The sequence below is a fragment of the Argopecten irradians genome, chromosome 10 (assembly GCF_041381155.1).
Source record: "Argopecten irradians isolate NY chromosome 10, Ai_NY, whole genome shotgun sequence".
NCBI classification, from domain to species: Eukaryota; Metazoa; Mollusca; class Bivalvia; order Pectinida; family Pectinidae; genus Argopecten; species Argopecten irradians.
This window is the reverse complement of record NC_091143.1, coordinates 41,736,303-41,759,497: the sequence shown is the minus strand read 5'-3', so window position 1 is coordinate 41,759,497 and position 23,195 is coordinate 41,736,303. Positions and strand designations below refer to the sequence as shown.

Below are 23,195 nucleotides of genomic sequence, written 5' to 3'. Positions count from 1 at the left end.
TGATCCCTTGGGGGGCAGGAAGGGCAGAGCCCAATAAGGGAAATAAAGCTAAGGTAAATCCTATAAATTGCTACTTGTTCTGGAGTTCTGCATGGATTGTAACCAAATTTGGCCACAAACATTCTTGGGGGAAGGGGAACCAGACTTGTATAAATTTTGGCTCAGACCCCCGGGGGCAGGAGGGGCGGGGCCCAAAAGGGGAAATGGAGGTAAATCCTATAAATCGCTACTTGTCATAGAGTTCTGCATGGATTGTAACCAAATTTGGCCAGAAACATCCTTGGGGGAAGGGGAACAGAACTTGTATAAATTTTGGCTCTGACCCCCTGGGGACAGGAGGGTGGGCCCAATAAGGGAAATGGAAGTAAATCTTATAAAACGCTACTTGTCCTAGAGTTCTGCATGGATTGTAACCAAATTTGGCCAGAAACATCCTTGGGGGAAGGGGAACAGAACTTGTATAACTTTTGGCTCTGACCCCCCGGGGGCAGGAGGGGCGAGGCCCAATAGGGGAAATAGAGGTAAATCCTATAAATTGCTACTTGTTCTGGAGTTTTGCATGGATTGTAACCAAATTTGACCACAAACATCCTTGGGGGAATGGGAATAGGGCCTCTTGTATAAATTTTGGCTCCGACACTCTGGGGCAGGAGGGGCGGGGCCCAATATGAGAAATAGCGGTAAATCCTGTGTGAATTGCTAATAGTCATATAGTTCTGCTTGGATTTTAACCAAATTTGGCCCAGAAACATCCTTGGGGTTAACAGAACTTGTATAAATTTGGCTTTGACCCCCTGGAGCAGAAAGAATGGGGCCCAATAGGAGAATAAGAGGTAAATATTCGAATTCCTTCAAAAAAGAAACAATGAACCTGTATTCAGAACATTCCTAGACATTACAAATCAGGTGAGCGATACAGGCCCTCTGGGCCTCTTGTTTTATGCCTGTCTTCTTTTCCACATGTGCCTTGGTGCATATGTACTTATGTTAAATAAGGCATAATCTTCTTGCTGGTCACATCTGGTCTATAAATATCCATATTCTCACAAAAGGACTTGACCGAGGTCAGTACTGACAGTAACTGATAATTGCCAGGCTAAATTAGTCAATAAATTGTCTAACCATTTTGTGCTAATGCTACTATTCTTGGCCAAAGAGCAGTCCCTATCGCTGCTGAAAAGTCCATGCAGATTACTTAATTGATGTGGAAGCCAAGTAATTAAAGTGTCTGATAATCTATATAGCTACCACGTGCACTTGTACTTTACCTGACTATGTGTTTTTTGTGTGAATTTGGCTGAATTTTAAAGTCTACCACCAAATAAACACAAAGATCATAACCATAAAAAAATTAAAGGAAACTTGCAAAGAAATGTTGAAATTAGTGATTCTTGGATAATTGGGATGGATGGTAATTCTGTGTAAGATAAGAGTTGTTGCATATGGTATTTTTTTGTGTTATTGAGTTGTAATAATCATTTTGAATGTTTTACTCCACATCCTACTGAAATGTTGTATTTGGATCATTGATTTAGTTAGATAATTCAGTATGGCATATGTATCAAAAGTAGGTCACTGTGACTCATAGGCTTGTTCTACATCAAAAAGCTCTATTTTCTATACTGCTTAATGCTTTTATAATCAGAGCCTAAACTTTCCTGGGCTTGATGATGCTCTCCTACTTACATACAAATTAGATTTTACTGGAAACTCATAATTCAGTCCTGTGTCCACCTGTCTTATTAACAAAAAGTAGGTCACTGTGACCAACATTTTCATATGGTGGTGGTGGGGTGGGGGGGGGGTTGTTGATAGAAAGTGTGTGAGTGGGGTATCATTTTGTGGTATTTTGTCATCAGAGTATGGTACAGCATGATTTCCAGTACAGTACAACCAATGTGGATCTCTTCATCAATCTCAAGTGACAGTTTCTATAGCCCACTCCTACACTTTCCCTGCCTACAGCGATATCGCATATACACCGTGTAGCACTCAACCGATGATCAATACTCCAACACAAAAATGTAATCTCTTCTCCAAAATATGGCCAAGATTGCTTCATAGATTCTGAGTTATTAAAACGGTGTTGTGTTGTAATTCATTGAGTGAGAAAGATATTTTTAGATGAGGAAATCTCTGTAGAAATATGGTTTAAGGGCCTAAAGGCGCTAACCGATATTCTCTTGTACAGAGAGGAGTGGTTTGATTTGAGAAGATTTCATCTTCCCCTTGTAACATTTTTGGTTTAGCTATTGAATATTGTCAACGTCATATCTATAAGAATATACATAAATGATTTACAGATGTACGTATTACATGGTTTTATACCTAAGTTATGGGCAGAAAATAAGTTATTAATAATGGGGTTGTGAAAGTTATTAATAATGGGGTTGTGAAAGTTATTAATAACGGGGTTGTGAAAGTTATTAATAATGGGGTTGTGAAATGGAATACTTAATACTAGTTACTTTAATTTCGCTTCTGGAAAATTATCTAATGCATTTATGTACTGTAAAACTAATTGTCATGCATAAGTTTTCTATTGGTTTTTCATAATCAAAATTAAATGATTTCAAAATACATTGTTGCTTCAATTATACCAGTAAGTACAGGAGACATTTTACATTTAAATACTTCCATTTTCCTGTACATTTGTTGACACAAATCTGTGATTTTTATTGAGAAACTCTGACCTTCTTTCCAGGCATTGGCACAATTACTTCACAATGTAATTAATTAATAATCGATTACTTGGGTGAAAATGCTGTAATCGATTATTAATCGATTACAGGTACAATTGGACTGTAATCATACTTTTAAAAATTAGAAGAAGTTATTGAAATTACTTTCAATTACTCTCGATTACATATTAAGTTAATTTTCTATCAAAATATTTTAATTTGAAGAAGTTCTCTCAGATCTAAAACCTGCCATGTCCTCATGATCAAATGTCAATAGCTATAAATTGAACAGGATGTTTAATACAGTGAAAGAAACATTACAAAATATATATAAGCGTGTGCTAGATCATGTAACAGATAAAAAAAGGGATGTGCTTGCCTCATTATTGCCTTTGAAATCTTGAAAATGCCGCCTAATAAGGTGGTTCTAAAGATCAAACACAACAATGTGGGCGCGAGGCTTTGGTAGAAATACACCAGAACATTAATTTGTCTGTGAAATAGAAAGTAGTTGTGTCTTAAAGCATTTATCAGGAACTTGGGGAATATTATGTAATACAGTATGCTTGGCACAATCTGCTATTGGCATTCTGTTAAAGAAAATATGATTCTACAGTCCTGCTTCTGTATAAAAGGCTTACTTTATGAATCAATAAGGCTCCTATTGACGTCTGCCAGCGTTCCTCTGGAGACCGGATCACAAGAATCGCTACTGTCTGAAGTGTTGTATAGAATCTTCAAGTAGAAGCAGAGAATAAAGAAATGTTGTATTAGATATTAGTGTCTACTTGAAACATTCTGGGAGGTATTATTCGAGAAAATAGGTTATGTGGGTGTTGTCTCATAGTGTCCACTACACAAAGGACAAGGAACTTCTCAGTGTCTTTATAACAGAATTCTGTATGATAGTTCCTTCATTCTCTCATTGTTGGCCATGGCTGATGGGTAATGGGATAGTCTTCTGCTTTATATCAATAAGATATTGGACAAGTTCAGAATATTAAAATTTTGGGTGGGTTCAGAATTAATAAGATATTGGATGAGTTCAGAACATTAAGATATTGGAGGAGGTCAAATCTAGACTCTGGACCAATTTGATGGCTTCAGTCTTATAGAGTTATTGCCCTTTGTAATATTATGGCTATTTGACCTGGTGAATTATTGAATATGAAAATTAAAATCACTGTTAGTCTGGTCTAAGCTTTAAAGTCATTTGGATTAGGTTTCACAAAAAATCAATAAGAAAAGAAAGAAAAATCATATCTTCATATATATGTACCATGTTAGTCTCAAAATGGTGTAGTTAATGTCTCGAGTCACAGTACAGCATGTATCTGGTAGTTATTTCGGACTTGTCATCATGCTGTCCTATTATGTTATCATTTACAGCTTGTCAAACAGAGAAAGTTTAGTAAAGAATACACAAGTCTCAAACAAATGATGATGGATTTTAAAGTCAGAATATTTCACCTAGTACCCTTCCCCCTATAAGCAGGATACCCCTCCCTTTCTTCTGACGGAGTTGTAGTTGTATAAAAGCTGAGGGGTATAAAGCCGACCCCCTCACTCCTCACCCCAGCTCCCGTATATCCTATGTATCAAACGATGTTTTACAACTGTGTGATGCTTAAATTTATACCAAATTACATGAAATTCATGTTATAGCATTTGTAAGAACTTTGACATGTGAATTACAACAAAATATTCTCTCTCAAAGAAGAAAGCCATTTCAATGTTTTCTATGACAGATTAATGTACCATGAGTACAGAAAGGGTTAAAATATATATGACTGACTTTTTTTAGAGTTTTTTCATTCACAGCTACAATTGGTTACAATTCATAAGAACCATGGTCACTAATTACGGCAAATACGTGTATTTTATTTGATGCACATGCCCTTGCTAGGTAATAGGGGAAATTAATAAAGTAGTATTCATTTCTCTTGCCCTGTCAGCTGCTGTCATATTGTTTCTCATTTGAGCTGAGAGCATTCATGTCGTTTTATGCATTCACTCCTGAAAATTCATAATGGACTAGCTGGTCTAAACTTTGCTAGAGCCTATAAGTGTCCTTGGGGTGAATGAGTTAAAATTACATTTCTAAAATGTATTTTAGTTCAATGTCTGTGTTTATTTTGCTTACAGAAATACTTGGTGCCGCAGACACAGAAACAGACCGGGGTAACAGATGAACAAATCAACATCACAGACGATGCCATGACAACATTAATTAAGTCGTACTGTCGGGAGAGTGGTGTCCGAAATCTTCAGAAACAGATAGAAAAGGTAATTAATTATCTGTGTGATATGTAACTCATTTGTCCCTGTAATTGCTTAATGAACTGTTCCAGCTCCAGTTTTAGAAGAGTCCATTTGTATGTTCAGGGGAGAATATTTTGACTATGTCTGGTCAAGAAATACATTTTAATTTCTCCATATTATGACAATGTGTAATTAGCTATTTTTAGAAAATCAGACATATGGCCTAGCCATTTATGCTTCTTTGCATGTGTGTTTACCTTTGTTAAAAATATCATTACAATGGTACTTAATTTGAAATTTTAAGAAATGCTCTTTTGATCAGTCTGTAAAAAGTCCTTTAAAACCTTTCACCGTTTATAAGCTTTAGTTACAACCAAAAACATAGGAATATTTACAGCGTGAGTTACTTGAGTAAATCCTTGGAAATATTTTGTTATGATTTTATAGATATATAGGAAAGCAGCCTTGAAGATTATCACTGAGTCCCCTGAACATTTAGTCGTCGATATAGATTCTCTAAAAGACTATGCTGGAAAACCAATATTTACGTCGGACAGGATGTACGAATACAACCCTCCCGGAGTCGTCACTGGACTAGCATGGACTGCTATGGGTAGGTTTAGTCAGCTTTTCAGGTAGTTCATGATCGCCCTTCTGCAAACAACAGAATTTGGTCTTTGACACAATCTAGAAAAAAAAATGGAATATTTGTATGCATATGTCTAACTTTCAATCAACTATTTGTTCTGTCATTCTAAATTTATGTTATAATTTCAATATTTCCAAAATACTTTTGCTAAATGTCATTGATTTCTTTCTACTTACAATGATCAGAAAAAATGAAATGTCTGTGCACTGCTTTACGTTGATGCAATGACATAGCTCTGGACATGATGCGTTCAGCTTTTGATGGACGGTCATTTCCAGAATATACTGGGTAGTTTAGCAATCTAAAAATTTGTTCTACAATAGCTGAGCTTTAGTAGATATGTATTAAAATGCTGTTTTGAACTTGTGTGTTTTCAGGTGGGTCGACCCTTTTTATTGAGACGGTACTGAAACGGCCGCTGGACAGCCCTAGTACTGGTGACAAGCCAGAGACAGGAAGTATAGAAGTTACTGGTAACCTTGGTAATGTAATGAAGGAGAGTGTACAACTAGCCTACACCTTTGCTAAGTCCTACATGGTATCCAACCTCTCCAATAACGACTTCCTCCAGAAAGCGCTAGTTCATCTACATTTACCCGAGGTAAGAGATCTGATAAAGAGTTATCTGCCCTTGTGGGGAGGTATTCATTCAGAATGTAACATGAATATTTTTGAGAGAGAAAAGGCGTGCATGGACACATTTTTACTTTTTGCCAATCATTTGCTCTACGATAAAAGTTAAGGATTCAGTACTGGTTTAATATTGTACATGTGCACGAGTTGTTGTCCTTGTGTGAAATCTCATGTATCCCTAATAGAATTCCTTTGAAGCCATGTATAAAGAGTAGAAGGTTCTTTAAACATTACTTAAGAAAAATAACAAATTTTTAGCCCAGCTGAATAAATATTTTTAATCACCACACCTTACTTGTAATGGTTAGCTTTCTTCTTTGAATGTCTCTCAAGAGTATTAAAATTACATTACAGGGTGCCGTACCTAAGGATGGACCCAGTGCCGGATGTACCATCGTGACAGCTCTGTTGTCGCTGGCCATGGGGAAACCCGTCAGGCACAATCTGGCCATGACAGGAGAGATTTCCTTAACAGGCAAAGTGTTACCAGTAGGGGGTATTAAGGAAAAGACAATAGCGGTAAGACTATAACACTCTATAGATCTTACAGATTTATTGTATTGTGTGTGATGGTTATGAGTGTCTTCTTCTTGGTGGAGCTGTTCAAAGTTTCTATATAGTATCTGCAGACTCAGAAAAGGGCCTCAGTGGTCGAGTGGTTAAAATGTCCTGACATATTACCACAAGCCCTCCACCTCAGGGTTTGGAGTTTGAATATAGCCAAGTGGTATTTATAAACATGTTGAATTGTCTTGAATTTTGTCTTTTGGAACCCTAGAAAAGTGGTCATATTAAACAGAGGTTGCTAAAGCAGACGACTTTGTACTGTACATGCTGTTGGTTGGTAATTGTGACCTTGACAGCAAGGTCATTGTCATGTCAGTGTAAGTTTTCCAATAATTTTTGACAATATCTAAGTTGTTTTTAGCCATATTACTAAAATTTGTAGTACATGTTCTACAGAATTACATGTGGAACATGTCCATTTCACTGTCATCAGGTCAGCCATGACTAAACAGGTCAGGGGTCAATAACGTCTGTTTCAAATCTTCAAAGGTGTTTGTCAAGGCTATCTTATTTGTCTTAAATTCTTCTCTATTGAAAAAGGATTTTCTATTTTTGTTCACAAGAAAAAAGAAAAAAAAGTGTTTAGTATTGATTTACCAGCTGTGTTCATCATGTTATTTCAATGGAGTGATTACATAATGCTAACCAATCCAACTGATGTCTTTAATGAAAAAATCAGCATTGCCTTCCAGCAAACAATATAGTTTAAAAATGATCTCAGGAAATTCATTTTTTTAAATATTTTGATAAAAGCAAATTTATATAATGTAGTGTACTGGGATATAGAAATATGAAAATTTTTAAGAATAATACATTAAACTTCAAAAGAAATCTGTGCTTGGAACATTTTAAAGAATAATGCATTAGACTTCAAAAGAAATCTTTTATCTGATGCACCTTCCCAGGAATAATGTACGTAAATGAAAGTGCTCCAGATTGATTTTGTTTTTGAAGTTATGTTTTGTTTACATGAATTTAGATAATTTCTATAGTGAGTTTATGTGTTGGCGGAAAGTGCAGAATCCTCCGGGATCTCTCGTCTCATATATAGAATGGGTTTGACCTGATCCCATTCCCCCCTGAAATTTTATAATGGGTTGTCCCAGGTCTTGAAGAGGAAGAGTGCAAATGGGTCCTCAGGGGTGAATATGTTAATATAAAATTATTATTTCTATTATCTCATATATAGAATAAGTTTTAGTGATTTCCCTGAAATATTAAAATGGCCTCTCCCACGTCTGGAAGTGGAAGAATCCAAATATGTCTTTTTGGGTGAATTAGTTAAAAAGAAAATGGAGGAGTAAGTAATGTTGTAAGGGGAAAATCTATTGCCCACATAGGAATTTACATGAATGTAGTTGTCCATAGAGTCTGTATAAGTCATCACATGTTTATTTGACATCTTTGCCTCTGTCTGACAGCGGTGAGTGGTGTTGGCTCTGGCCGTCAATTCAGTGGCTGAAAACCAGACATAATTGCCCTAATTTGGCATGAAGCTCTTTCGGGATGACATAGAAGGATTACATGTTAGTAGAACATGTTCTTGTGGGGGTCCTTGAGTGATTTGTTGTCAGAATAAATCCTCCTTTATATTCATATTTTACTGGATTCGACATGATCTTGTTTGACGAGTCGTAATATCTTTGTATGTCCCAAGAGATGGCAAGTTAAGGGCTTCTCAGAGACTGACCTAGTGTTTCTGACCTTAGTATTGGGTCACAGCCTTTTCTCATGGAAACATAGAGCCATACATTTAAGATGATGTCTTCTGATAATATACGAATCCAAATGTTTAGATGGAGCCTTATGATCAGTTTGATTTCTTCATGGTTGTAGGCAACAGTTTTGATTTCCCTTGATCAAAGTGAACTTGATCAGTTATGAAATCTGATTTTTGTCGACTGTGCTAGACTAGAGAATAGAGTGGGTCTGAGCCAGTTGGAAGTCTGATACCAACTACCAAATGAAAGCTACTGTATATGACCTGTGATAGGATCTCATTGAAAAACATTTGACATTTTGAATATGTAACACGGTGTAGGATTTACAATAAATTTCATACCTACCTCTGACAGGGATTACTAGTTTGACGCTCAACCGATTAAGCTATAGAGAAGTTCTCTATAGCCGAGCGATACATAAAGGCTAGTATTGACCAGGGTTACAAATAAAAAAAATATGAACATGTAAAATTCTGAAAACATTAAAATGACTTGTTGTCACCATACAAGGATTTGTATGGTGACAAAGAATAGCTTGATTGATAAAGAAATAGTAATTTCTTGAGATCTTCACATTAAACATAATTTTGTGTTTGACTTGCATTCATTGGGATGTGAAGCATTTTAGATGTTCACAGTTTAGTTTACATCATGGTAGTCATATACCCTGCAATACACAGATGGGGGCTTTTAGGTTCTCCAAAATCAAAGACTAGACCAGTCCATTATGAAATTTCAGGGGTCATAAATGAGTCAAAGCCTCTTAGCTAGAAAAAAGCACTATGAGCATTACTACAACATCTGGTTACGGTATAAGCACTGTGAGCATTACTACAACATCTGGTTACGGTATATCCACTGTGAGCATTACTACAACATCTGGTTACGGTATAAGCACTGTGAGCATTACTACAACATCTGGTTACGGTATATCCACTGTGAGCATTACTACAACATCTGGTTACGGTATAAGCACTGTGAGCATTACTACAACATCTGGTTACGGTATAAGCACTGTGAGCATTACTACAACATCTGGTTACGGTATAAGCACTGTGAGCATTACTACAACATCTGGTTACGGTATAAGCACTGTGAGCATTACTACAACATCTGGTTACGGTATAAGCACTGTGAGCATTACTACAACATCTGGTTACGGTATAAGCACTGTGAGCATTACTACAACATCTGGTTACGGTATAAGCACTGTGAGCATTACTACAACATCTGGTTACGGTATAAGTACTGTGGGCATTACTACAACATCTGGTTACGGTATAAGCACTGTGAGCATTACTACAACATCTGGTTACGGTATAAGCACTGTGAGCATTACTACAACATCTGGTTACGGTATATCCACTGTGAGCATTACTACAACATCTGGTTACGGTATAAGCACTGTGAGCATTACTACAACATCTGGTTACGGTTTATCCTTTCTCTGAGTTTATGTTCTCTAACCGACCTGATATATACACCGTGTTTGACCCAATAAGTACCCAGGATGCTTAAACTATTGAAAAATGAAGTGGCACGTAATTGATAGATGTTATTGCACAGAGTAAGCCATTAATCATGCTGCATAAGATATCAAATAGAGAAACATGCACAGTTTTCATAGGTTCAGTCTGTATTTAATTGAGGTATTAGCGCAATTGAGGTCTCAAACGAGGAGAAGCATTTATAAGGGTGGGGTGTATTTATAAGGACGGGTTGTATGGTGTATTTATAAGGACGGGTTGTTTTTATAAGGATGGGGTGTATTTATAAGGACAGGGTGTTTTTATAAGGGTGGGGTGTATTTATAAGGACGGGGTATATTTATAAGGGTGGGGTGTATTTATAAGGATGGGGTGTATGGTGTATTTATAAGGACAGGGTGTATTTATAAGGGTGGGGTGTATTTATAAGGGTGGGGTGTATTTATAAGGATGGGGTGTATTTATAAGGGTGGGGTCTATTTATAAGGGTGGGGTGTATTTATAAGGGTGGGGTGTATTTATAAGGATGGGGTGTATTTATAAGGATGGGGTGTATTTATAAGGGTGGGGTGTATTTATAAGGGTGGGGTGTATTGATAAGGATGGGGTGTATTGATAAGGACAAGGACAGAGTGTATGGTGTATTTATAAGGACGGGGTGTATGTATGGTGTATTTATAAGGACAGGGTGTTTTTATAAGGATGGGGTTGGGGGTGTATTTATAAGGGGGGGTGTATTTATAAGCACGGGGTGTATGGTGTATTTATAAGGACAGGGTGTTTTTTATAAGGGCGGGGTGTATTTATAAGGGTGGGGTGTATTTATAAGGATGGGGTGTATTTATAAGGGTGGGGTGTTTTTATAAGGGCGGGGTGTATTTATAAGGATGGAGTGTATTTATAAGGGCGGGGTGTATTTATAAGGGTGGGGTGTATTTATAAGGGTGGGGTGTATTTATAAGGACGGGTTGTATGGTGTATTTTATAAGGACAGGGTGTTTTTATAAGGGCGGGGTGTTTTTATTAGGACGGGTTGTATGGTGTATTTATAAGGACAGGGTGTTTTTATAAGGGCGGGGTGTATTTATAAGGGTGGGGTGTATTTATAAGGATGGGGTGTATTTATAAGGGTGAGGTGTTTTTATAAGGGTGGGGTGTATTTATAAGGATGGGGTGTATTTATAAGGGTGGGTGTATTTTATAAGGGTGGGGTGTATTTATAAGGGTGGGGTGTATTTATAAGGACGGGTTGTATGGTGTATTTATAAGGACAGGGTGTTTTTATAAGGGCGGGGTGTATTTATAAGGGCGGGGTGTTTTTATAAGGGTGGGGTGTATCTATAAGGACAGGGTGTATTTATAAGGGTATGGTGTATTTATAAGGACGGGTTGTATGGTGTATTTATAAGGACAGGGTGTTTTTATAAGGGCGGGGTGTTTTTATAAGGGCTGGGTGTTTTTATAAGGGTGGGGTGTATTTATAAGGACAGGGTGTTTTTATAAGGGTGGGGTGTTTTTATAAGGGCGGGGTGTTTTTATAAGGGTGGGGTGTATTTATAAGGATGGGGTGTATATATAAGGGTGGGGTGTTTTTATAAGGGTGGGGTGTATTTATAAGGATGGGGTGTATTTATAAGGGCGGGGTGTATTTATAAGGGTGGGGTGTATTTATAAGGGTGGGGTGTATTTATAAGGACGGGGTGTATTTATAAGGACGGGGTATGGTGTATTTATAAGGACAGGTGTTTTTATAAGGGCGGGGTGTTTTTATAAGGGCGGGGTGTATGGTGTATTTATAAGGGGGGGTGTTTATAAGGGTGGGTGTATTTATAAGGGTGGGGTGTATTTATAAGGACGGGTGTATGGTGTATTTATAAGGGCGGGGTGTATTTATAAGGACGGGTGATATGGTGTTTTTATAAGGGTGTATGGTGTATTTATAAGGGTGGGGTATTTATAAGGACAGGGTGTATGGTGTATTTATAAGGACGGGGTGTTTTTATAAGGGCGGGGTGTTTTTATAAGGGTGGGTTGTATTTATAAGGACAGGACGTATGGTGTATTTATAAGGAAGGGTTGTATTTATAAGGACAGGGTGTTATTATAAGGGCGGGGTGTTTTTATAAGGGCGGGGTGTTTTTATAAGGGTGGGGTGTATTTATAAGGACAGGGTGTATGGTGTATTTATAAGGACAGGGTGTTTTTATAAGGGTGGGGTGTATTTATAATTACGGGGAGGTTTCTATAAGGGTGGGGTGTATTTATAAGGACGGGGTGTATGGTGTATTTATAAGGGCGGGGTGTATGGTGTATTTATAAGGGCGGGGTGTATTTATAAGGTTGGGGTGTTTTTATAAGGGTGGGGTGTATTTATAAGGACAGGGTGTATTTATAAGGACAGGGTGTATGGTGTATTTATAAGAACAGGGTGTATTTATAAGGGTGGGGTGTATTTATAAGGTGGGGTGTATTTATAAGGGTGGGTTATTTATAAGGGGGGTGTATTTATAAGGGTGGGGTGTATTTATAAGGAGGGGTGTATTTTATAGGATGGGGTGTATTTATAAGGGTGGGGTGTATTTATAAGGATGGGGTGTATTTATAAGGATGGGGGTGTATTGTATAAAGGAGTGTATTTATAAGGGGGGTGTATTTTATAAGGGTGGGGTGTATTTATAAGGATGGATGGGGTGTATTTATAAGGACGGGGGTGTATTTATATAAGGACGGGGTGTATGGTGTATTTATAAGGACAGGGTGTTTTTATAAGGGGGGTGTATTTATAAGGGGGGGTGTATTTATAAGGACGGGGTGTATGGTGTATTTATAAGGGACAGGGTGTTTTTTATAAGGGCGGGGTGTATTTATAAGGGTGGGGTGTATTTATAAGGGCGGGGTGTATTTATAAGGGTGGGGTGTATTTTATAAGGGTGGGGTGTATTTATAAGGACGGGTGTATTTATAAGGGCGGGGTGTATTTATAAGGGTGGGTGTGTATTTATAAGGGTGGGGTGTATTTATAAGGACGGGTTGTATGGTGTATTTATAAGGACAGGGTGTTTTTATAAGGGCGGGGTGTTTTTATAATTATAAGGCGGGGTGTATTTATAAGGGTGGGGTGTATTTATAAGGGTGGGGTGTATTTATAAGGAGGGGTGTATTTATAAGGGTGAGGTGTTTTATAAGGGTGGGGTGTATTTATAAGGATGGGGTGTATTTATAAGGGCTGGGTGTATTTATAAGGGTGGGGTGTATTTATAAGGGTGGGGTGTATTTATAAGGACGGGTTGTATGGTGTATTTATAAGGACAGGGTGTTTTTTTATAAGGGCGGGGTGTATTTATAAGGGCGGGGTGTTTTTATAAGGGTGGGGTGTATCTATAAGGACAGGGTGTGTTTTATAGGGTATGGTGTATTTATAAGGACGGGTTGTATGGTGTATTTATAAGGACAGGGTGTTTTTATAAGGGCGGGGTGTTTTTATAAGGGCTGGGTGTTTTTTATAAAGGGTGGGGTGGTATTTATAAGGACAGGGTGTTTTTATAAGGGTGGGGTGTTTTTATAAGGGCGGGGTGTTTTTATAAGGGTGGGGTGTATTTATAAGGATGGGGTGTATTTATAAGGGCTGGGTGTATTTATAAGGGTGGGGTGTATTTATAAGGGTGGGGTGTATTTATAAGGACGGGGTGTATTTATAAGGACGGGTTGTATGGTGTATTTATAAGGACAGGGTGTTTTTATAAGGGCGGGGTGTTTTTATAAGGGCGGGGTGTATGGTGTATTTATAAGGGTGGGGTGTATTTATAAGGGTGGGGTGTATTTATAAGGGCGGGGTGTTTTTATAAGGGACAGGGTGTATGGTGTATTTATAAGGGTGGGGAGTATTTATAAGGACAGGGTGTATGGTGTATTTATAAGGACGGGGTGTTTTTATAAGGGCGGGGTGTTTTTATAAGGGTGGGTTGTATTTATAAGGACAGGACGTATGGTGTATTTATAAGGAAGGGTTGTATTTATAAGGACAGGGTGTTATTATAAGGGCGGGGTGTTTTTATAAGGGCGGGGTGTTTTTATAAGGGTGGGGTGTATTTATAAGGACAGGGTGTATGGTGTATTTATAAGGACAGGGTGTTTTTATAAGGGTGGGGTGTATTTATAATTACGGGGAGGTTTCTATAAGGGTGGGGTGTATTTATAAGGATGGGGTGTATGGTGTATTTATAAGGACGGGGTGTGGTGATTTATAAGGGCGGGGTGTATGGTGTATTTATAAGGGCGGGGTGTATTTATAAGGTTGGGGTGTTTTTTATAAGGGTGGGGTGTAATTATAAGGGACAGGATGTATTTATAAGGACAGGGTGTATGGTGTATTTATAAGAACAGGGTGTATTTATTAGGGTGGGGTGTATTTATAAGGATGGGTGTATTTAAAGGGTGGTGTATTTATAAGGGGTATTTATTTAAAGGACGGGTGTATTGTATTTATAAGGACAGGGTGTTTTTATAAGGGCGGGGGTGTTTTTATAAGGGTGGGGTGTATTTATAAGGGTGGGGTGTATTTATAAGGACAGGGTGTATGGTGTATTTATAAGGACAGGGTGTATGGTGTATTTATAGGGACGGAGTGTATGGTGTATTTATAAGGACGGGGTGTTTTTTATAAGGATGGGGTGTATTTATAAGGACAGGGTGTTTTTATAAGGGCGGGGTGTATTTATAAGGACAGGGTGTTTTTTAGGGTGTATTTATAAGGACAGGGTTTTTATAGGTGGGTGTATTTATAAGGACAGGGTGTTTTTTATAAGGGTGGGGGTGTATTTATAAGGACAGGGTGTATGGTGTATTTATAAGGGCAGGATGTTTGGTGTATTTATAAGGATGGGGTATATGGTGTATTTATAAGGACGGGGTGTTTTTATAAGGATGGGGTGTATTTATAAGGACAGGGTGTTTTTATAAGGGCGGGGTGTTTTTATAAGGGCGGGGTGTATTTATAAGGGTGGGGTGCATTTATAAGGATGGGGTGTATTTATAAGGACAGGGTGTTTTTTATAAGGGCGGGGTGTATTTATAAGGACAGGGTGTTTTTATAAGGGCGGGGTGTTTTTATAAGGGTGGGGTGTATTTGGGTGTATTTATAAGGGTGGGGTGTATTTATAAGGACGCGGTGTATTTATAAGGGTGGGGTGTATTTATAAGGACGCGGTGTATTTATAAGGGCGGGGTGTATTTATAAGGACAGGGTGTATGGTATATTTATAAGGACGGGGTGTATGGTGTATTTATAAGGATGGGGTGTATGGTGTATTTATAAGGACGCGGTGTATTTATAAGGGCGGGGTGTTTTTATAAGAACAGAGTGTATGGTGTATTTATAAGGACGGGGTGTATTTATAAGGGCGGACAATGAAACCTATCAATATAAAGATGGCTTCAGAAAGTAACACGTAGTGACTTTTGATTTTTTTGTGCAATATATATTCTACAACACTATATAAATAATATTTTGTTTGACACTTCTTTCAAATGAGGATTCTTTTCCGATATTAATGCCATCAAAAGTATTGATTTTTGTATTTTGCTCTTTACAGGAAAACATTAGAGATATTTAGGTAATTTTCTATAGTAGAATCTTCCTATAATCATACCGTAGACTAAGGATCGTAGCCGGTGGTACAAAGCTTACATTTCACAGTCTAATTTTAGGGAGATCAATACCATATTTTTATCTGTCAGTAATTTCCTTGATGGGGATTACATTGACTGTCTAGGTCTGAACAGGCCTCGGGGCCGATAATAGGTTTTGTGTCAGCATAATAAACATGTTTACAGTTTTCACATGAAATGTTTGCTGTGAATCAATTTTGTGATCGAGGTCGCAGAGACTAAAACCGTTTCTTACAGATAATGTATATTTCATGTCACTCTGCCTTCTAGTTTGTGTAATATGTTCAAAGGGAAAAATCATTTTTCATTTCCTTTTAGAATACACATCCACTTTATATTCACATCAGATAAAATCAATATGTTACTTAACAGGAAAGTTTTGTCAGTTTGTTTGCTGTAGATACATAATAGTGCCGTTGCAATTGCTTAGAATGAACATTGAATTTTGACTTTTACACCCCTGAAGACAAATTTGGACTCTTTTACCTCAAGATCTGGAACAGCCCAATATGAAATTTCAGGGGTGAATGTGTTATGTTCCATTGGAAACTGAGTGACTTTCCATTTTGATAATTTTTAGGTCATCTGACCCGAAGGGTCAGGATGACCTATAGTCATCATGTTTCGTCCGTCGTCGTCCGTCGTCCGCCGTCCGCCGTCCGCCGTGCGCCGTCCGCCGTGCGTTAACTTTTCACATTTTGAACTTCTTCTCAAGTTCTACCGGTGCAATTTGGCTGAAACTTGCATGAAATGATCCTGACATGGTCCCGACAAAGTGTTGTTATTTTTCGGGTCAATCCGAAATCCAAGATGGCTGCCACAGCCGCCATCTTGAAAACACATTTTGAACTTCTTCTCAAGTTCTACCGTTGCGATTTGACTGAAACTTGCATGATATGATCCTGACATGGTCCCGACAAAGTGTTGTTATTTTTCGGGTCGATCCGATATCCAAGATGGCCGCCACAGCCACCATCTTGAAAACACATTTTGAACTTCTTCTCAAGTTCTACCGGTGCGATTGGGCTGAAACTTGCATGAAATGATCCTGACATGGTCCCGACAAAGTGTTGTTATTTTTCGGGTCAATCCGAAATCCAAGATGGCTGCCACAGCCGCCATCTTGAAAAACACATTTTGAACTTCTTCTCAAGTTCTACCAGTGCGATTGGGCTGAAACTTGCATGAAATGATCCTGACATGGTCCCGACAAAGTGTTGTTATTTTTCGGGTCGATCCGATATCCAAGATGGCCGCCACAGCCGCCATCTTGAAAACACATTTTGAACTTCTTCTCAAGTTCTACCGGTGCGATTTGGCTGAAACTTTCATGAAATGATCCTGACATGGTCCCGACAAAGTGTTGTTATTTTTCGGGTCGATCCGAAATCCAAGATGGCCGCCAGAGCCGCCATCTTGAAAACACATTTTGAACTTCTTCTCAAGTTCTACCGGTGCGATTTGGCTGAAACTTGCATGAAATGATCCTGACATGGTCCTGACAAAGTGTTGTTATTTTTTGGTTGATCCGAAACCCAAGATGGCCGCCACAGCCGCCATCTTGAAAACACATTTTGAACTTCTTCTCAAGTTCTACCGGTGCGATTTGACTGAAACTTGCATGAAATGATCCTAACATGGTCCTGACAAAGTGTTGTTATTTTTTTGGTTGATCCGAAACCCAAGATGGCAGCCACAGCCGCCATCTTGAAAACACATTTTGAACTTCTTCTCAAGTTCTACCGGTGCGATTAGACTGAAACTTGCATGAAATGATCCTGACATGGTCCTGACAAAGTGTTGTTATTTTTTAGGTTGATCCGAAATCCAAGATGGCCGCCACAGCCGCCATCTTGAAAACATATTTCGAACTTCTTATCAAGTTTTACCGGTGCGATTTGGTTGAAACTTGCATGAAATGATCCTCACTTGGTCCTGATAAAGTGTTGTTATTTTTCGGGTTGATCTGAAATCCAAGATGGCTGCCACAGCGGCCATCTTGAAAACACATTTTGAACTTCTTATCAAGTTCTACCGGTGCGATTTGGCTGAAACTTGCATGAAATGATCCTGACATGGTCCCGACAAAGTATTGTTACATCTCTGGTTGATCACAAATCGAAGATGGCTACCATGACACTATATCTAATTAATTTCCTATATGTTAAGGCCCTTGGGCCTCTTGTTTGAAATAAAATTTGTTGAAAGAAATTGAAAATGATCCTGACATGGTCCTGACAAAGTGACACCATATATAATTAATTTTACTATTGCCAAGGTAGTCAGATGACCGTTAAGGCCCTTTGGGCCTCTTGTTGAATCTTAGGAAGATGAGAAACGCTCTGGTCTGTGTTGTTGTATGTTTGTCATCTGGCAGAACACAAAAGCATAACTTATTACAGAGAAGGAAATGAGCCTACACAACACTTTTTTTTCAGAAATATGCAGGATTGACATTTAGTCATCTTCTCATAATTTTATATTATGTTCATTTATATTTGCACAAATAATTTCTTATTTGGTATTGTGAACATGTTGTCTTAAGTAAATATGAGCTCAGCTTCATGAAACTTTGTATTTAGACTAAAATTGGAAAGATCTCGGACAAGTATGAAAATTGGCCTGATTCAACTGTAATTCAAGGAGTTATTGCCCTTTGCACTAATAATTATGATTGGACCTTTTAAACACAATAACTTGAGTAAATATGCACCAAGCTTAATTTAAACTTTGTATGTAGATTATCATTGGAAAGATCTCGAATGAAAATCAAAAATCAGCCTGATCCTACTCGAACTTAATTACAGAGTTATTGCCCTTTGTAATAATAATTATTGAACCTTTTGAACATGATAATTTGAGTTAATATGCACTATGCTTAATGATAATGTGAGTTGATATGCACCAAGCTTAATGATAATGTGAGTTAATATGCACCAAGCTTAATGATAATATGAGTTGATATGCTCCAAGCTTAATGATAATATGAGTTGATATGCACCAAGCTTAATGATAATGCGAGTTGATATGCACCAAGCTTAATGATAATGTGAGTTGATATGCACCAAGCTTAATGATAATGTGAGTTGATATGCACCAAGCTTAATGATAATATGAGTTAATATGCTCCAAGCTTAATGATAATATGATTTGATATGCTCCAAGCTTAATGATAATGTGAGTTGATATGCACCAAGCTTAATGATAATGTGAGTTGATATGCACCAAGCTTAATGATAATGTGAGTCGATATGCACCAAGCTTAATGATAATGTGAGTTGATATGCACCAAGCTTAATGATAATGTGAGTTGATATGCACCAAGCTTAATGATAATGTGAGTTGATATGCACCAAGCTTAATGATAATGTGAGTTGATATGCACCAAGCTTAATGATAATATGAGTTGATATGCACCAAGCTTAATGATAATGTGAGTCGATATGCACCAAGCTTAATGATAATGTGAGTCGATATGCACCAAGCTTAATGATAATGTGAGTCGATATGCACCAAGCTTAATGATAATGTGAGTCGATATGCACCAAGCTTAATGAAATTTGTATGTAGGCCTATAAGATCTCTGTTCCTATTTCGTGGACAAAAGACATCAGTTGGCTAGTAAATGACATAACTAATTTGTATCAAATATCAGATGACCGTTAAAGCCCATTGGCCTCTTGTTTTTTTCTTCCCCCTCCTTCTAAACACTTATTGTATGGTGAAGAAGCCACAAGCTACTACAATATTCCCTGGCTGTTTACAGAGTAACCTAACAGAAATCTATTCCTAACATGATGAAGTGACACTAAATGATAATTTTAAAAAATATACCGAGTAACTGGTCTTATCTTAGCAGTTACAGAGTTGCCATAAGTGGAAAGCTTTAAATATACAAAGTGCTAAATTTGAATTCATGTTTTGTTTTTCACTATTATTTCCAAGATTTACTAACTGTTTCCATACTGAATTGCCAATTTCAGGACCAGAGCCACCATAAAAGTATAAAAAGATTTAACATCGAAAGTGCTCAAAGCGATTTTCATGAATTGATTTACACTGATTTACACAGTCTATTATCAACAAGATTCTTCACCCCTGAAATTACATAATGGACTGGTCTAGTGTTTGATTTAGAAGAATCTAAATGTGTCTTCAGGCATTGCCAACCACTTGGCTACTGTAACATTATCACAGACAACTTTATGATTTTCAGTTTTATATCGCTTTGGCACGGTGCTCTGTATTGCTAAATTTGATTCCCCGAATCCAAATAACTGGTGGGGAAGGATGACAGTAATGGCCGTTGTAGGTTTCTGAGGTACTTAGGTTTAACATGTGGCACGTAAATCTCCTGGTAAATCCCCTACCTCCTGTCACGTGAGGTGCCGCAGGGGACATTTATCTGACTGGACCGCGAAAAGATTATCTCAAATCAGCTTCATTTCCTCCGTCATGAATATTAATTATATTGATTATATGCACTTTGTGCTTTAGCGATTATTTGTTGGGTCAAGGTTATTTATTTCTGCTTAACCCATTGACCGACACAGTCAATCAGGAGTGGATTAGTTTAAGCTGCTGCAGTGGGCCCACATGCAATAATCTGGATGCAGTTAGTCCGAAAAATTTGCATTCTGGGAAATGGATTTGATGACTTACTAAATAAACAGATCTGTATCGAGTAGTCCGGAAAGTTCTGAATCTGAAGGGTTAAATCTGAGGGTGTTAATGTTTGGTTTATCATGGGCCCACTTTGTTGTTATGCTTAATTAACATCTGTAAATTAACCTTACACAGGAAAGCCATACTGTCAAGGTCATTTGTTTATCTCTCTTCTATGAATGTTTAGGGTAATTGATTTGATTCTTCATATAATGATTCTTTCAATTAAAAAAATACAAACCCTTTTAAAAATTACTTAGATGTAAAGAAGAGGAATATTTTAAACAATTAGTTGTGTTTGAGAATTTTGATCAAGATGTCAAGGTAATGGCTGCTAAAATGTGATTTATAGCTACAATATTTTTTGTTTAATGTTTGCTGATGTTTAATAATTCTTGTGAAATAATTCGCGATTTATTTAGAGTTAATCCTTAAATAAGTGTTATGCGGTCAAATTTATCAAAGTTTTTTAGCTCATGGGATTAATTCATGTACGACGTGATACCAGATAATGTTTGTGCGGGACTAGTATCTCCAGTCATTTGTGCGGGACTAGTATCTCCAGTCGTTTGTGCGGGACTAGTATCTCCAGTCATTTGTGCGGGACTAGTATCTCCAGTCATTTGTGCGGGACTAGTATCTCCAGTCGTTTGTGCGGGACTAGTATCTCCAGTCGTTTGTGCGGGACTAGTATCTCCAGTGGGGATGCCAATGTAACTCTTTGTAATTTCCATGCTGAAATGACATTAGCTCGGGATATTATCTTTTGACATCATTCCATCACCAATAGAAACAGTAGTCCCGCACTAATGATATCAGGTATCATGTGATATGTGAATTATCCCAATGGAATTGTAAAGGTCAAGGTCAAAAGATGAAATGTCAAGGTCACAGATGTACACAAAGCAGAATCCACTTCAGCCAAGGCCTATCTAGTTATCATGTGTCCTTCAATATGATGAATTCTAATTAATGATTAACAATTAATCTGTGAATTTGCAACGAAACACTGACAAAGACAGCATTTATGATATCTAAGGTTAAAGAATATTTTTGTGAAATTCATTTTGATTGAAAATGACTATGAACCAAAATAAGATTGTACCAAAATAACATTGTATCTAAAAAATAGTTGATGAGGATCAATTTGATAAGTATGATTTTTGTTGATTTACTTTAAATTTATTGCTTGAACTTTGTGTTGACAGGCCAAAAGGTCAGGGGTCACCTGTATAATACTGCCAGCGGAGAACAAACGAGATTATACTGACCTGCCTGACTTTATCACCAAGGACCTAGAAGTCCATTACGCCAGTAATTACCAGGATGTGTACGATATCGCATTCGGGGAACCGGCAACAGAAATGCTACGACAGGAAGCTGAGGCAACAGAATCAAAATATAATTACAAAATGTGATAAATAACTGTCCTGATTTCTGTAAACAGACTTAATTCCGTGGTGACTTAATTTCAGACATTTTTGTGGAGATTTGATATCGCGATCAAGACTTCTGGAGTCCTACTTTACACTATTTGTAATATATTTGCTGAGATTTCTTTTTGTGAATTCTCCAAAAATTGGGAATTATGGTGATAGGAAGTTGTAGTTGAGCGGGTCATGAATTTGAAGTGAAGGAGCTGATATTTTGAAGAGTGAAATTGATAATGTTACAAGAATTTTAGAGATAGAATTTTCTGAGAGAAGAAAATTATTTGACGGAATTGCGATGAATTAAGTAGCCATATGTATATGATATTCTTGTTTCTGATTGTTGTTTTCTGAACTGTTGATGTTGACAATTATTTTATTATTTAATTAATATGATAGCCATATTTATGCTCTCTCCCCTCTTCCCCCATTTAATTTAGTTGGATCTTTTTGTCAAAATTGCTGATAGAGTTTTGGTATAAAGTATCTTTGATTTGTTCCTAGCTTTTAACAAACTTTGTAATTGCATGGTTTTCCTATGTTACCAAAATTAAAAGAAAAATAACAAAGGATTTCTTTATAAAAAGCACTCTTTCATTATTTTTGCTATGTTTTATCTCCCTTCAGATAAAAGTAATCTAGTAGCACACAATAGTTTGTTTACAGAAAACAGTTCTTATCCATGCAACTTGATAGCTTTGTCTAAAATTGCAGTTTACAAGTTCTTGTTTATTTATCCATATTGTTCATTTTTTTCTTTGAAGTCACTATTGCCTTAACTGTATATGTGTTTGGAGTTTCAGTATATATGTATTTAATTTATTGTTAGATGAATGAAAGTTGAAACATAAACAAATCATTAACAAAGACAATGGACTAGAAATGAATATTCTGGGCCATGGTGACCACTGTGGTCGGTCAAATGGTGTCTGATGTTTGACTGCTTGCCCTCCACCTCTGAACCATGGCGGCTGAATGGTCAAGGTGTCTGACATTTGACCTCTCCACCTCTCTGGACCATGGCGGCTGAATGGTCAACGTGTCTGACATTTGACCTCTCCACCTCTCGAATGGTCAACGTGTCTGACATTTGACCTCTCCACCTCTCTGGACCATGGCGGCTGAATGGTCAACGTGTCTGACATTTGACCTCTTGCTCTCCACCTTTTGGTGGCTGTTAACAAGGTCAACTATAAAATACTGCCATTCACTTTGTGGATTCTTCATATATTGAAGCCTAGAATATACAATATGTGGCATTTACATCTTAAAATTTGCTTTAGAATACATAGTTGGTTATTAAAATATCTATACCATTACCATTTTTACCAACCCAAATTTACCTTTACTAAGTCATGCCCATTTTACTAATGCACTCTACGTTTATATTGCAATACCTTGAATTATTTAGATACTTGACTAGGTATATGAAC

General features: G+C 37.4%; 1 protein-coding gene across 1 annotated transcript in view; it reads left to right on the top strand.

Annotated features, from left to right (window-relative positions):
* The window catches only part of LOC138333936 (lon protease homolog, mitochondrial-like), a 44,665-nt gene extending 22,001 nt beyond the window's left edge, over window positions 1-22,664 (top strand). The window contains exons 18-22 of the mRNA XM_069282613.1: window positions 4,827-4,967; window positions 5,391-5,556; window positions 5,970-6,193; window positions 6,580-6,744; window positions 21,541-22,664. Coding sequence (XP_069138714.1) covers window positions 4,827-4,967; window positions 5,391-5,556; window positions 5,970-6,193; window positions 6,580-6,744; window positions 21,541-21,750 — 906 coding nt within the window. The 3' untranslated portion in view covers window positions 21,751-22,664. The remainder of the gene's footprint in view (window positions 1-4,826; window positions 4,968-5,390; window positions 5,557-5,969; window positions 6,194-6,579; window positions 6,745-21,540) is intronic.
* Window positions 22,665-23,195: the final 531 nt, after the last annotated feature.